General features: G+C 43.7%; 1 protein-coding gene across 1 annotated transcript in view; it reads right to left on the bottom strand.

Moving 5' to 3' along the window:
• The window catches only part of DNAH17 (dynein axonemal heavy chain 17), a 122,790-nt gene that overhangs the window by 68,891 nt on the left and 42,167 nt on the right, over positions 1–11,732 (bottom strand). Inside the window, exons 26-36 of the mRNA XM_066612860.1 lie at positions 11,319–11,441; positions 8,571–8,921; positions 8,399–8,487; positions 7,762–7,888; positions 6,443–6,595; positions 4,720–4,845; positions 3,480–3,587; positions 2,999–3,130; positions 2,584–2,744; positions 2,325–2,481; positions 121–225 (exon numbers count right to left, since the gene is read on the bottom strand). Coding sequence (XP_066468957.1) covers positions 121–225; positions 2,325–2,481; positions 2,584–2,744; positions 2,999–3,130; positions 3,480–3,587; positions 4,720–4,845; positions 6,443–6,595; positions 7,762–7,888; positions 8,399–8,487; positions 8,571–8,921; positions 11,319–11,441 — 1,632 coding nt within the window. The remainder of the gene's footprint in view (positions 1–120; positions 226–2,324; positions 2,482–2,583; positions 2,745–2,998; positions 3,131–3,479; positions 3,588–4,719; positions 4,846–6,442; positions 6,596–7,761; positions 7,889–8,398; positions 8,488–8,570; positions 8,922–11,318; positions 11,442–11,732) is intronic.

The following is an 11,732-nucleotide window of genomic DNA, read 5'->3' as shown; positions in this document are numbered from 1 at the left end:
TATTATCAAAGGACTGTATTAATCCCAGAGACAAGTGACTGGCATTGAAATAATAGAGTGGGAAGCATTATGAAACCTCTATTTACATGAAATATCTGAGCATGTATGAAGAATTGTTACCTGTACAGCAATTACTGACAAGACTTCCACTGAAATTCGATTGAACTCATCAAAACACCCCCAGGCACCTGTCTGGGCCAGCCCTTTGTAGATATTTCCACAGGACTAGAGAGAGAAAAAGCAGAAGTTAACGCGTAAAAGCATCTTATTTCTTCAGTTAATATTTTATCAATTAATGCTATCAATTAATAATAATTAAGTGATGGATTTTTTTGTCACTTAAGTCACAAAAAGACATCTCATAAGAGCTGATTGGAAAAAGAAAACAATGAGCCACTTATTTTCTAGAATTTTGTTTGTGTTATAATACCTAGGGCAGCCAAATTTAAAAAAAGAAAAAGAAAAAAGAGCTGTGGGCTGGGCGTTTAAGGGTATAGTACCTAGGATGGGACTATAAAGTCCTAGATTAGAATAAGATTCCCTGTTTGACCATTACAGATATCCATTTCAGTACTTCAACCACCGGAACACCAGAGTACCTGTATAATAAATGTAAGGCTAATTACCTCATGCTCACGTTTTCCCTTCCCAACACTTTTCACATGAATCACGAAAAGCAGAGAAGTAGAGTGGCCTGTTCTCAAGGATAGAACTACATGTTATAACATCTGTCCAGGGTTCCCAAACTTTTGTTTACCTTCTAATATTAATGAAGGGGGTAAAGGGCATTTTTCAGGGGAGAACTGGCAAGCAAGAGGTGATACTTTCCCTGCCTATCTTTGTCCCCCTGCAGTCCCCCTGCCTATCTCTCTTCCTAGTACTGGTGCCAGTCTGTCACAGGCTCTGGGACAAAGGGGGCACAGGCAGCCCCAACTGCCCTTGATGGCACTTCTGCTGAAGGTTCAGGGGTTGCCTTGGCTAGATGAATTCTCCAATAAGTGTGGGCCCCTGACCCATGCCTGATTTGGCTTAACCCTGGCACAACCCATGCCTCCTCTAGGTTATTTTTGACCATTATTTTCCCCTAGCTAAGGCTAAACTTTCTTTGTGTGTGCATTTGAAAAACATACTGGTTGGAGGGTTTGCATGGGAGATTCAGCAGTCAGAAGAATTAAATCCCCCTTCCTATTGATCAGATGTCTCTTGTAAATACTCCCCTCATTCTGCATTCACATTACCACTGTAACAATTGATTTGTGAACCCTGAATTCCTAACACACTGTCTCAAGGTAGATCCATTATATGAAGTGGGCTGAAATGAGGCATGTTTTTATATGGGCAAAAATTCCCAGGGAAGATGCAAAACATGCCCAGACCTCAAAGGCAACAAGAGAGGCCAGGGGAATATCAATACGATAATGTATAAGATATGACAAGCATTCTTGTTAAATGGAGCTGCTTTTCTAACAGAGAGAACAAAAGATAAACAGAAAAAACATTCAAGAGAAGTGCAAATTAGAATGGTGACTGGATGACTAGATTCTGTATTTGCAGCCTCAGCAGAAATAGTCACAGCACATTGTCTGGGTAGCTGGGAAAGGCAAAAATGCTGCACTACAACAGGATTCCATTAGAATGGAAAATGCACTAAACTGTGAGACTGGGGTGCCCTTCACTGGGATTTGTCGTGTAATTGCTCATTCTGTTGATACCGGCTACTGAAAATATGCTGGAATGCTAGCCTAGACGTGCCTCCTTCGCTATATTTGTATAGGTTCTGTGATGAAAGCTCCTCCTCTGAAATGTCTCACGTGACTCTTGTTTTCTGCTAAAATCCCTCAGGAAAAAACACTGGGATGGCATCTATCTGTTCTAAGCTGCTCTTGTCAGGCAAGCCAGTTACCTGAGAGAGGAAATTTTCCAAGGCGACCCCTTTCTGTCTGGGCTCTCTAGCCTTGGACAGTGGCATAGAGTGAACTCCCAACTTCCCCTACTCTCAGTAAACTCCAGGGCAGTAGAGAGAAGGAGTAGTATGTATTTTAGCAACTGCTAGGCAATGTACCCAGTCAGTCCTTTCTTCATACATTTGAAGCCTGCACCTGCCTTAGACAAAACCAGGCAAGGTCAAGAGTAGCCAGGCAAAATGGACTACTTCTGCTGAGGGTGAGTAACAGCATCTTCACACATTTTTAGAGCCAGTTGAGTTTTCATTCTCCAACTGCTTTCCCAGCATGCTCCTGGGAAAGTGTGACTGAAAGAAAGTGCCCTGTTGGCAGTACCACAGGCTCAGGTCTGATCTGTCATCACTTTTGCTGGTGGGCTACCTTATAGTCCATTTGCTCAGAGCAGTTGAAGACATATACCATGATGCCTACTGCCCTGCCCAGGTCTTTGGTAGTTTCTGTCTTCCCTGTGCCAGCAGGGCCTGCAGGGGCTCCTCCCATGATCAGGTGGAGAGACTGGGTCAGGGTGATATAGCATCTGCAAAACACAGAGTTTGGCACATTGTCATTATCTTCCCTAAGAACTGCCCTTTCCCTTTACAGAGCAGGCTGAAGGTCATCAAGGCTGTGTAGCTCTTACCGGTCAGTGAGTGGTGTGATCACCAGCCGTGGTGTGTTGCCAAGATACTCATAGGAATACTGGAGCTGAGCATCACAGATATTGGCATAGCAATGTCTCTTTTCATCATCCCAGCGATGTCTAAGCTGAGACTGCCACGTAAAGGCCTGGGAGCTTTCCACCTGCCATCCAAATGCAAAACAGTTTATACCACACTGCAGAATAAATTCACTGTAGTTATTCCTGCCCATCCTTCTCTTAGACATAGGTGGATGTAGGGGGCTCCTATTGGCATGGGAGAATGTTACCCCTTGTGTTTGACACTACCTCAGTTGCACTGAATGAATGGTGTGTTGTAGTTTGAAATCACCTTGAGACTAAGACAGCGTTTGCTTAACAGGGTCAACCAGCAAAAACAATCAGAAAGACCGTATACCTTTGCTACAATCATTTTGGCGACAACATCTCTGGCATGCACATCAATGGTACAGATTGTCATGATTTTCATTCTGTCGCCTGGGGTTAAGCTTCCAATGAGTAGTGTAATTAATGTGTTCAGTTGGTTAATCTAGCAAAAGAAAGAGACAGAGAAATGTTTTCTGACTTCTCCAACCATGAAAGCCACAGACTTGCTTTTAACGGAAATGAAGACAGATGAAGTCACAGTATAGAGCCAAGGTAGGCTTAGCCATGACCTGCTCTCAAGAGCAGATAAGACAGGAACTGGGAGGGGGTCTCTTCCCAATGGACTTCTCAAGTCTTCTCAGTTGCATATGTACCTCTTGGGATGCCCTCCTCCACCAACAGAGATTCTGCACTGCTCAGATGAAGACTTTGCCACTGTGCAGAACAGAGGTCAACTTAATAAAGAACGCTTTGCCGATGGATAGGAAAAACTAGATGGGTTTATTGTGCACCTGTTTTTTATTGTAATCTTTAATTGCATTTTCATAGCCTTCCTCCAGTCGTGAAAAGGCAATGCCAACCTCTGTCGTCCACCAGATCTGGGTACATGTCAAAGCCATCTGCAACAACAGTCAGATTAGGAAATGCTGAAGCCTTTTTGAGATGCCAAAACTGCTTTTCAACTTCACCTCAAATGGGTAGTCACATAGTGGTACAACAAGCCTTGACAGGCTCAATTCTACATCGAGTGGCCCTGTTTCTCCCCCTTATTGGATCTGACACTTGTGCCTGTTCTTTCCTCTTTCCTTTGTGCCTCATGTGCTAGATAAATAATACCACTGCCCTGTCAGCACATAATGATGCTTTCCAGGAATCTGCTGGTCCCGTTTTGGATTCTCTTCAGCTTGTACAACCTGAGAATTGGGACAGGATCCTTTGGGGTGCGAGACAGTTTGCTTGCCTACTAAGATCTGTCTGGAGTGGTGGGAGGGTGGTTAATACATCATTCAAGGAGGGAGGGTTGCCTGTTATGGTGCACACCCTCCTGAAGAAGCCCTCCCTAGATTCCACTGTTCTTTATAGCCCTGTACTGCTCAGGATCAAAGAAGGACTGCTTTCTCCCTTATAGTCCAGCCCATCCCTGAGATCTTCTGAGGGAACCCTTTTGCATGTGCCACTCCCAACAGAGATCAGGGGGGAAGCAGCAAGAATCAGGGCCTTCTCAGCAGCGGCACCACAGTTATGGAACGCCCGCCTGTACAACCTAAGAAGCGCTCCCACCCTTGAAGTATTCCAGTGGGGAATGAAAACACTTTTGTTTTGTTTGGCGTTTTCATTATGATTTGGGTGGAGTCTGGGGCACTGGCCTTGCTGCTGCTTACTGATTGAGTGTTTTGATGTTTTACTGTTTGTTGTTTTTACTGTTGCCTTCATTGCATTTTATTATCACTGATTGTTTATTATTTGGTTTTATTATGCATTGCTGCTCTCCATTTGTGTCCACTTCAGTTTTGATTATGATTTTCATTGCTGCTTAAATTTGCTGCTTTTTTTTTGCTCTCCCATTATGGTTTTATGTGGACTGATAACTTTGTTATATGTATTGATTTTTAAAATTGTTTTAATGACATTTTATGATATGACTTTTGTTAATTGTTTTGGTTACCCACACCAGTGGGGGGGAAAGGTGAGATAAGAACATATTTACAAATGAATCAATAAGATGATTTTTGTCTCTAGACTTTTGCTTACCTGTGCTGGGTAATCAAATAGCCACTGTTCTCTTGGCTTTTCCTCATAAGTTACAACAGCTTCTGAAATTTCTTTGCGCAAGGTACTCTGCATTCTCTCCAACACACGATTTAACCAAACCTCCACCTAGGCACAAAACTTTCCAAGTTAATGTTACAGGTTGTGGCATTTTTTTGTTCAATGCCTTCCTCCCCATACCTAGGTTGCTTCCACATCTGCCCTTTCCTTTGGAATTGCTACCCTGAATTTGCCAAATTTTTATGCAACATCCAAACTCCTTGCTACTAGCTAGCCTATTTAATATGGGCAGTCTCCTGTGCTTCTTAAAGATGTGATTGGTGGTTATTGCCCTGATCTGCAACACAATGGGAGTTTCTGATGTGTGGACTGGCAAAGCACACTTGATGCACCCGGTGGGAGGTGTGATCTGTGAGGTTAGGGAGCAGGACCTCTGAGGGGAATTTATCAGGGAGTACAAAGGTTCTTTTGGGCCCCTTTGCAGAAGGGGGGGGGGTTGAAACAGAGCGGGGGGGGGGAAGGTGATGACAGGTGAGCAGAATGGGGCAGGGAGGGGCAAAAAAGGATGGGGGAGGGTAGAGACAGCTAGAAAAGTCTTTGGAGCCCAGGTCTACCCACCCATGTGGCATCAGTAGTGTCCCAAGCACCCCCAGTTGTGGTAGTGTCCCTAGCATCCCATGTGGGCAACGTTTGAGTAGAAAGGAAAACATAAGATCCCAGGAAATTTCTGGGCCCCCTCCTTTGGCTCCCGGACCACCCTTTTGATCCTGGGCCCGGGTAAAATTTACCCCCTTTATCTCCCTCTCCTAGGCCCTGTTAGGGAGATACGCTTGACACTGTCCCACCTGATTTATCAGTGGGTTACCCCCTTACAGCAGCTGGAGCTCATATCTACCCAGGCTGAAACAAAAACTAAAGGGAAGGAAGCAGAAATTCCTTTCCCACGACAGCCCTTGATTCCTAGCTCGACAGGAGAGTTGCACTGGATCCTGCTGTCTGGAGTTGGTGGGGGTAGTGAGAAGTGCCTCCCTGACCCAGGAACTCTCCCTCCTGCCAAGTTTTATGTTGCTTGCCAGCATATCTTTGTGCTGCCTAATTCAAACACCTACACGTAGAGATTCTGTGTGGGGATAGCCTTGCCTGCCCTTCTTGAGGAGGACAAACAGAGCAGGTAATATTACCAGCAGCTCTGTGCCATTTAAATTGTACATACAATCTCACTGGTTTGACTTCTCTTTCTGGGGCTGTGGCATGGACATAGAAGTACGATCCAATGCAATGGGGGTGACTCCAGGTCACTCTGCCATCAAAATTCACTTCCTGCCCTCTTAACTTGATAAAGGGCATTCCCTGACTAAGGACCTTAGGGAGGGAGAACAAAGATGATTGCTTCCTGAAAGCCAACATTTTTTAAAGAAGCCACAACTACTGGTGACCACTCTTACCGCAAGTCTTACAAATGGCAATCCCTTACTATACTCTTTGTAGTATCAGTTTGTCGTGAAAAAATTTAGGTAACTCTTATCTCTGACTCTGACATACCCTTAACTGTTCAGATGCTAATGTGATATGCCTCAACCACCCCGTCCTTAAACTAAAGATCACTTTGCATACTACATGCATGGGAATACAAGCCACCTTTTCCCGGAATTCAGGCAAATAAGTTGACATGCCTTCTGCTTAATTTAAAATTAGATCTACCAACCTGTCCAGACAAGTCACACTCCTGGTCAAAATCAACATACTCATCTTCTTTGCTGTACATGCCCAAGCCAATCTTCACAGGCTTCTGATTTGCATCTAATTTGAATTTCAGCTTGGCCATGCTATCAAACAGCTTGGATAAGTGACGGGACACCTTTAAGAAGTGAAAACATGAAACTATGTATACTGTATATTTATTTAATGAGCTTCTAATGGGCTTTTAATACTAAATCAAATGTTGCAACTTACAACAAAAAAAATTAAGAAAAATACAAATGCATATCTTGGGGGAAAAATATATACCACAAGAACACTAAAAGTAACACACAAAACTAACAACTAGCAGTAAAACCTACTTATCTAAAGCAGATTTTAAAAAGGGAAAGCCTTACAGAAGGAAAACAAATAAATTAACAAATTTTTAAAAACTAGAAGCAAGGGAGCCCCTGGAATCTCATGAGGTGGGGGAGTGAGTTCTACAACCTCAGGGTCACTCAGTAGGCCCTGTGTCTCTTCCACCTTTCAAATGTATCACTGTCAAATGTGGCCTAAGCAGGGTCTCAACAGCTGACATCAAAGGCCAAGAAGGTTGGTATGGAAGTAGGTGGTCCTTAAGCTAACTTGGCCCCAGATTGTAAAGGGTTTTAAAGGCCAAAGCCAGCACTTTGATATCCAGCAGAAAATATCCAGTAGTACTTTGAAATGAGCCCAGAAGCAAACCAATGGTCAATATAGTTGGCATGAAATAAATGTTACATGCTTCCATCTACTGGCCCCCACTAATAATCTAGCAGTGATATTCTGCACCAAGGGAAGCTTTCAAACCACTTTCAAAGGCAGCCCCACATACAGCATACTACAGTAGTAAGAGGGAATAAACTAAAGCGTGTTCAGATTATAGATGAACTACAATTCTAAATAGTCTTACCGTTCTGCAGACATTTGAAGCTGCTTATACAGAGTTAGACCAGTGGTCCATGACCCATCCCAGTATTGTCTCTTCTGGTTCTAGTCTAAGCCAGTTCTCCCCCCCCCCCAATTTTGCTTCCTGAACTATTTTTCTTAAACTATCAGTTCCAGAGGTTAAGCCTGAGGCCTGCCACATACAACCCACCTGCAGTGTCATAGAGCGACAGTCCTCCTCACATAGCTGAGAATCAGGCCACAAGGATTGTGTACAGTCTTATTAAGTGACCAGGTCAACTCAGTTCTCCAGTATATACAAGTTGGGTTTTTTTTGAAAAATATAAAACTTTAAGTTTAAAAATTATGGTAATAAAAAAACAAAGTCAACGAACATCCATTTGTTCCTTTTCCTACCTCAACAGGATCATTGCCATTGGACAAAATATCCAGCAGGTCAGCAGAGGATACAAAGTAAAATCTGGGGAAAGCCAGTCTCTTTGTTTCCAGATATTCAGCCAGAGCCTTTTCACAGAGTGCCAGGCTAATAGGCAAGAGCAAGAACAGAAAGTGGAATAATGCTGCGTTTGTTCTTTAAGGACAGTATTTATTGTGTGCAAATTAGTAAACCTATAAATCAATTCGTCAGCAATTATTTATTCAGTACCAGCAATGTACATGTACATGATGCTTTAAGAAGTTATACAGCAAGACAGCCTCCTGTCCCAAAGAGCTTATAGTACATTACAATCATTAGAAGAGAAAGAGAATGGCAAAAAATGATGAAAATAAAAGAAAAGAATTCAGAATGTATCATAACTGCTATGTAAGAAGAACAGTGTCACTCAAGACGGAAGATTTTTCCTATGGTTTTTTGAGGTCTAAATTTGGAGTTGAAAGACCTCTGACTTCAATAAACTAAAACCAGAATATTTTCCTATTTCACTGAAATTCTGGACCCTCTGATTCACTTCTTCTGCCACTAAAATGTCTGCCCAGCTATATCTTATACTGGTATTTGGTAAAATTAGGCTACAAATGACAGCTTCCTGACCTTTTCTGCAAGGCCTCTAGCTTTTCATAGAGACCTGGTTTATTTGTTGCCTCAACCACATTAGGGGTTTTCACCGCATCCGCCATTAACTCCTGCAAGAGAAGACAGATTTATCAGCCACTTAATTATAACCATTTCTGCAGGCATAACATACAGAAAGGAAAGGCCTGACTACCTTAAAATCTTTATCAATGGAATCAAAGCGCTTAGAATCCTCAGGAAGCTGATTGCGGATGTCTTCTGAACCAATGAAAATGCTCTCCAGGTGGCTCCAGGTTCTCTGGACTTCAAACCAGATGCTTATCACAGAGTCAGCAGTAGATAATTTCCGCTGCCAGCTAGTAACTTCCTGAAGAAAGTGTGATAAATACTTCGAAGTCATCAGAGTCTGGAGCTGCACTTGGTTTTCCTCCAAGGTCTCTACTAGTGCTTCATCAGACTTAAGCATCATGGTTCCAGTTCTGTGGTGGGGTTCATGTTCAAACTGCATAGTTGACCAGGTGCTATCCAGAGCTTTCAACACCTTCAAATAAAATAGAAACGCTTTCAGTGCTAACACTTTAACAACTCATATCAAGCAAATGCAGGTGAATCTCCAAGGTTGGGCAACGTTATAAGTGTTGAGGCTGCTGCTTTGTTCACCATCTTCTTCTGAAGCCATTTGGGTGCCCCATCAGGACTAGTACATATGGAGGGAGTAGACTCCTAATCACTAATGGGTCATTGTGTGAGGATAGTAATGTTGGTTCATGCAGAGTAAGTGTTGCTGCAGTTCTATTGCAGGCACTTATGTATGTGACAAGGCTGCAGATGAACACTAGCCCAAGGTTTGCATTCCTTTTCTTTGCATAGAAAGCTCTAATCAATGTTTGCCTGTCTCCAGAGCAGGCACACCCAAGAAGAGGGTAAAAGCAGCTGCTCAGAGCAGTGGATTGGGGAACAAAATGGAAGGGAATGTCCATACCTTCTCACCACCTCTCTTGACGAACTGCCTGTCCTGCTGCACCACCCAGCAGGTCTTCCATCCTCTTTTTGTTTTTTCTTCATATAGAAAGGGAAGGGAGAGGCAAACTATCTCCTTCTCCAGAACCACTGCCAAAAATCGTGGCAGTGGAGCTGGAGGAGGAGGCAGCAGGGCAGCTGCTATGATCCTGGTTCCAATTGTGCAGAAAAATCACTACCTCTCTCCACCTCCTCTTCTCCAAGTCTTCACTAGTTGGGGGAGGGGAGGAGGAGGATCTTTCCCACCTGGCCACTTTTGGAGACTGGGACAGTGGAGAAGGAGGTAGAGGCAGTAGCAATGAGAGGAGGACAGCCAAAAAAGAAAAAAGGGTGGAATTTGGATACTGCTTGAACCAGGCCTGCCTTCATTCCAGGGGAGGGAATTTATTTCACTAAAAGGAGGAGCAAGAAAATTTTCATCATGGTCAGAATTGTCTCTACATGCAATATTTCAGGAAGAGGGCAAAATCCTTGATTTGAAAAGTTATTGGCAACAAAGGTATCAGCTAAAAGTTACTGTTTCCAAAGACAGGAATAGTACAGTATAGACGACCCACATTTTACATGCACTCTCCTTGCACAAATTCAGCTAAATGTGCTCGGCAAACTAACAATCAAAAAATCAGAGAAAAAAAACAAGTTAAATAGTGCAGGTGCATCAGCCCACCATTCTTTTTACTAAATACATGCCCTCAAGTGCGCCTGAGATTGGATAATGAAGCTGTTATTCCCTTAGTCACTCCCAGTTCCTGTCTGCCTCTTAAAGAGACAGTGGGTATTTTTCAGCTGTAAGGGATTTTCAAGGTAATTTTGATTATTCACAATGTTGGCTTTACATGCTGACTTTGGAATGTAATCCTCACATAAGAGGGTCAACTGTGCTACATTTCCCCATTTTTAGAGAACTGTGGTGATGCGCATTGCACATTGCTGGGACTTACCCTCCTCTGCCAGGATGCGCCAGGCTGAGGCCAACTGGCTGCAGCTCTGGAGGGAGGCAGGACAGCTGGGAGCCTTTTGGACAGTCTTCTAAGGCTCCCTCAGTCCATCCCTGTTTTTCAAGCCCCTTCCCTGTCCCTCTCTTTTGTACAGTGAGACTAGCTGGTTGCATCCTTATGAACTGGGTTGGAATTTTTTGCTGCCAGCTTAATTAGCGCTTGGCTGAGTTTTTTTGCCTCCCCCAGACTGGCATTTTGTGGTGGGACTCTTTTCCTTTCTTAAGCTTGTGTTATTCCCCATACACACCCTGATCACTTTAGGCAGGTGGCATGTGGGTCTGGGTAGACAGGGCATAGTGTGCAGTCTGAGGCCTGCAAGGTCAAGGGGTAAGGGCCCAATCCTACCCAGCTTTCCAGCACTGGTGCAACCATGATGCAGACCTAAAGTAAGGGAACAAATGTTACCATACCTTGAGGAGACATCTGTGCCTGCCTTTCCACCAAAGGAGGCAGTGTATGGCAAAGCTGCACCTGCTCTGGAAAATTGGATAGGACTTGGCCCTAAGCCAGGACTGCTCAGATGATACTGGTCTGGGCTGATGAGGATGGCTGGCAACACTCCTGGCTGGTTCAGGAAAAAATCAACTCAGGCTTGGCCCGGGGAGATTGGCACTGTCCAGCTGTCTCACCCCACTTGGGTTGGTACTAATAAGCCCATTGGGTCTATGACCAATGAAGGCTTTGAATCAGGAGGTTATCGGGGGAGGCAGACAATTACTACCATGGCCTGCAAGGGTTGTTTTTAGTTAAATTTTTCTCCATTGCAGGTGTTTGTTATAAATAATTAATACAGTGGCCTTCAACCCAATTGGTGGGTGCACGGGTAAGTAAGAATCACCAAAAACTGGAAGTTGTCATTTCATAGTGCTCTATACCCAATAGCAAGATAATTGATGGACATGACATAACACAAATTGTACCTTCTCCATCCCTGACTCTTTTACAGCTTTGTCTACAATACTGCGAACCTCATCCTCAAATTTGTGAAGATTTAGCTGTAGTAGATCTGCAAGCGTTGTTTCCTCTGACATGGAAAATTTCACCTGGTACAGAAGTAAATGTTGAAGAGAGTTAGATTGGAATTCTTTTCCACTTAAGCCAGCATATGATGAAGGCTGTTTTTAACAATGTCTCGGAAAGTATTTTCAAGAAATGAAATCAATAGGATTTCTACTATTCTCTCTCTAGCACAGGGCAAAATAGCTGGCGCAGACTTGAGAAGCCCCACTGAGCAGGCTGGGGCTTTACTTGGGGTAAAGTTGCCCTCCTGAGAAGTCCTCCAGCCTGCTTGGATCCAGCACAGGATCTGGTGGTAAGCATTTGGAGCTACTGCT

Source organism: Tiliqua scincoides, chromosome 2 (genome assembly GCF_035046505.1).
Source record: "Tiliqua scincoides isolate rTilSci1 chromosome 2, rTilSci1.hap2, whole genome shotgun sequence".
NCBI classification, from domain to species: domain Eukaryota; kingdom Metazoa; phylum Chordata; class Lepidosauria; order Squamata; family Scincidae; genus Tiliqua; species Tiliqua scincoides.
This window is presented reverse-complemented; position numbering and strand designations above follow the sequence as displayed.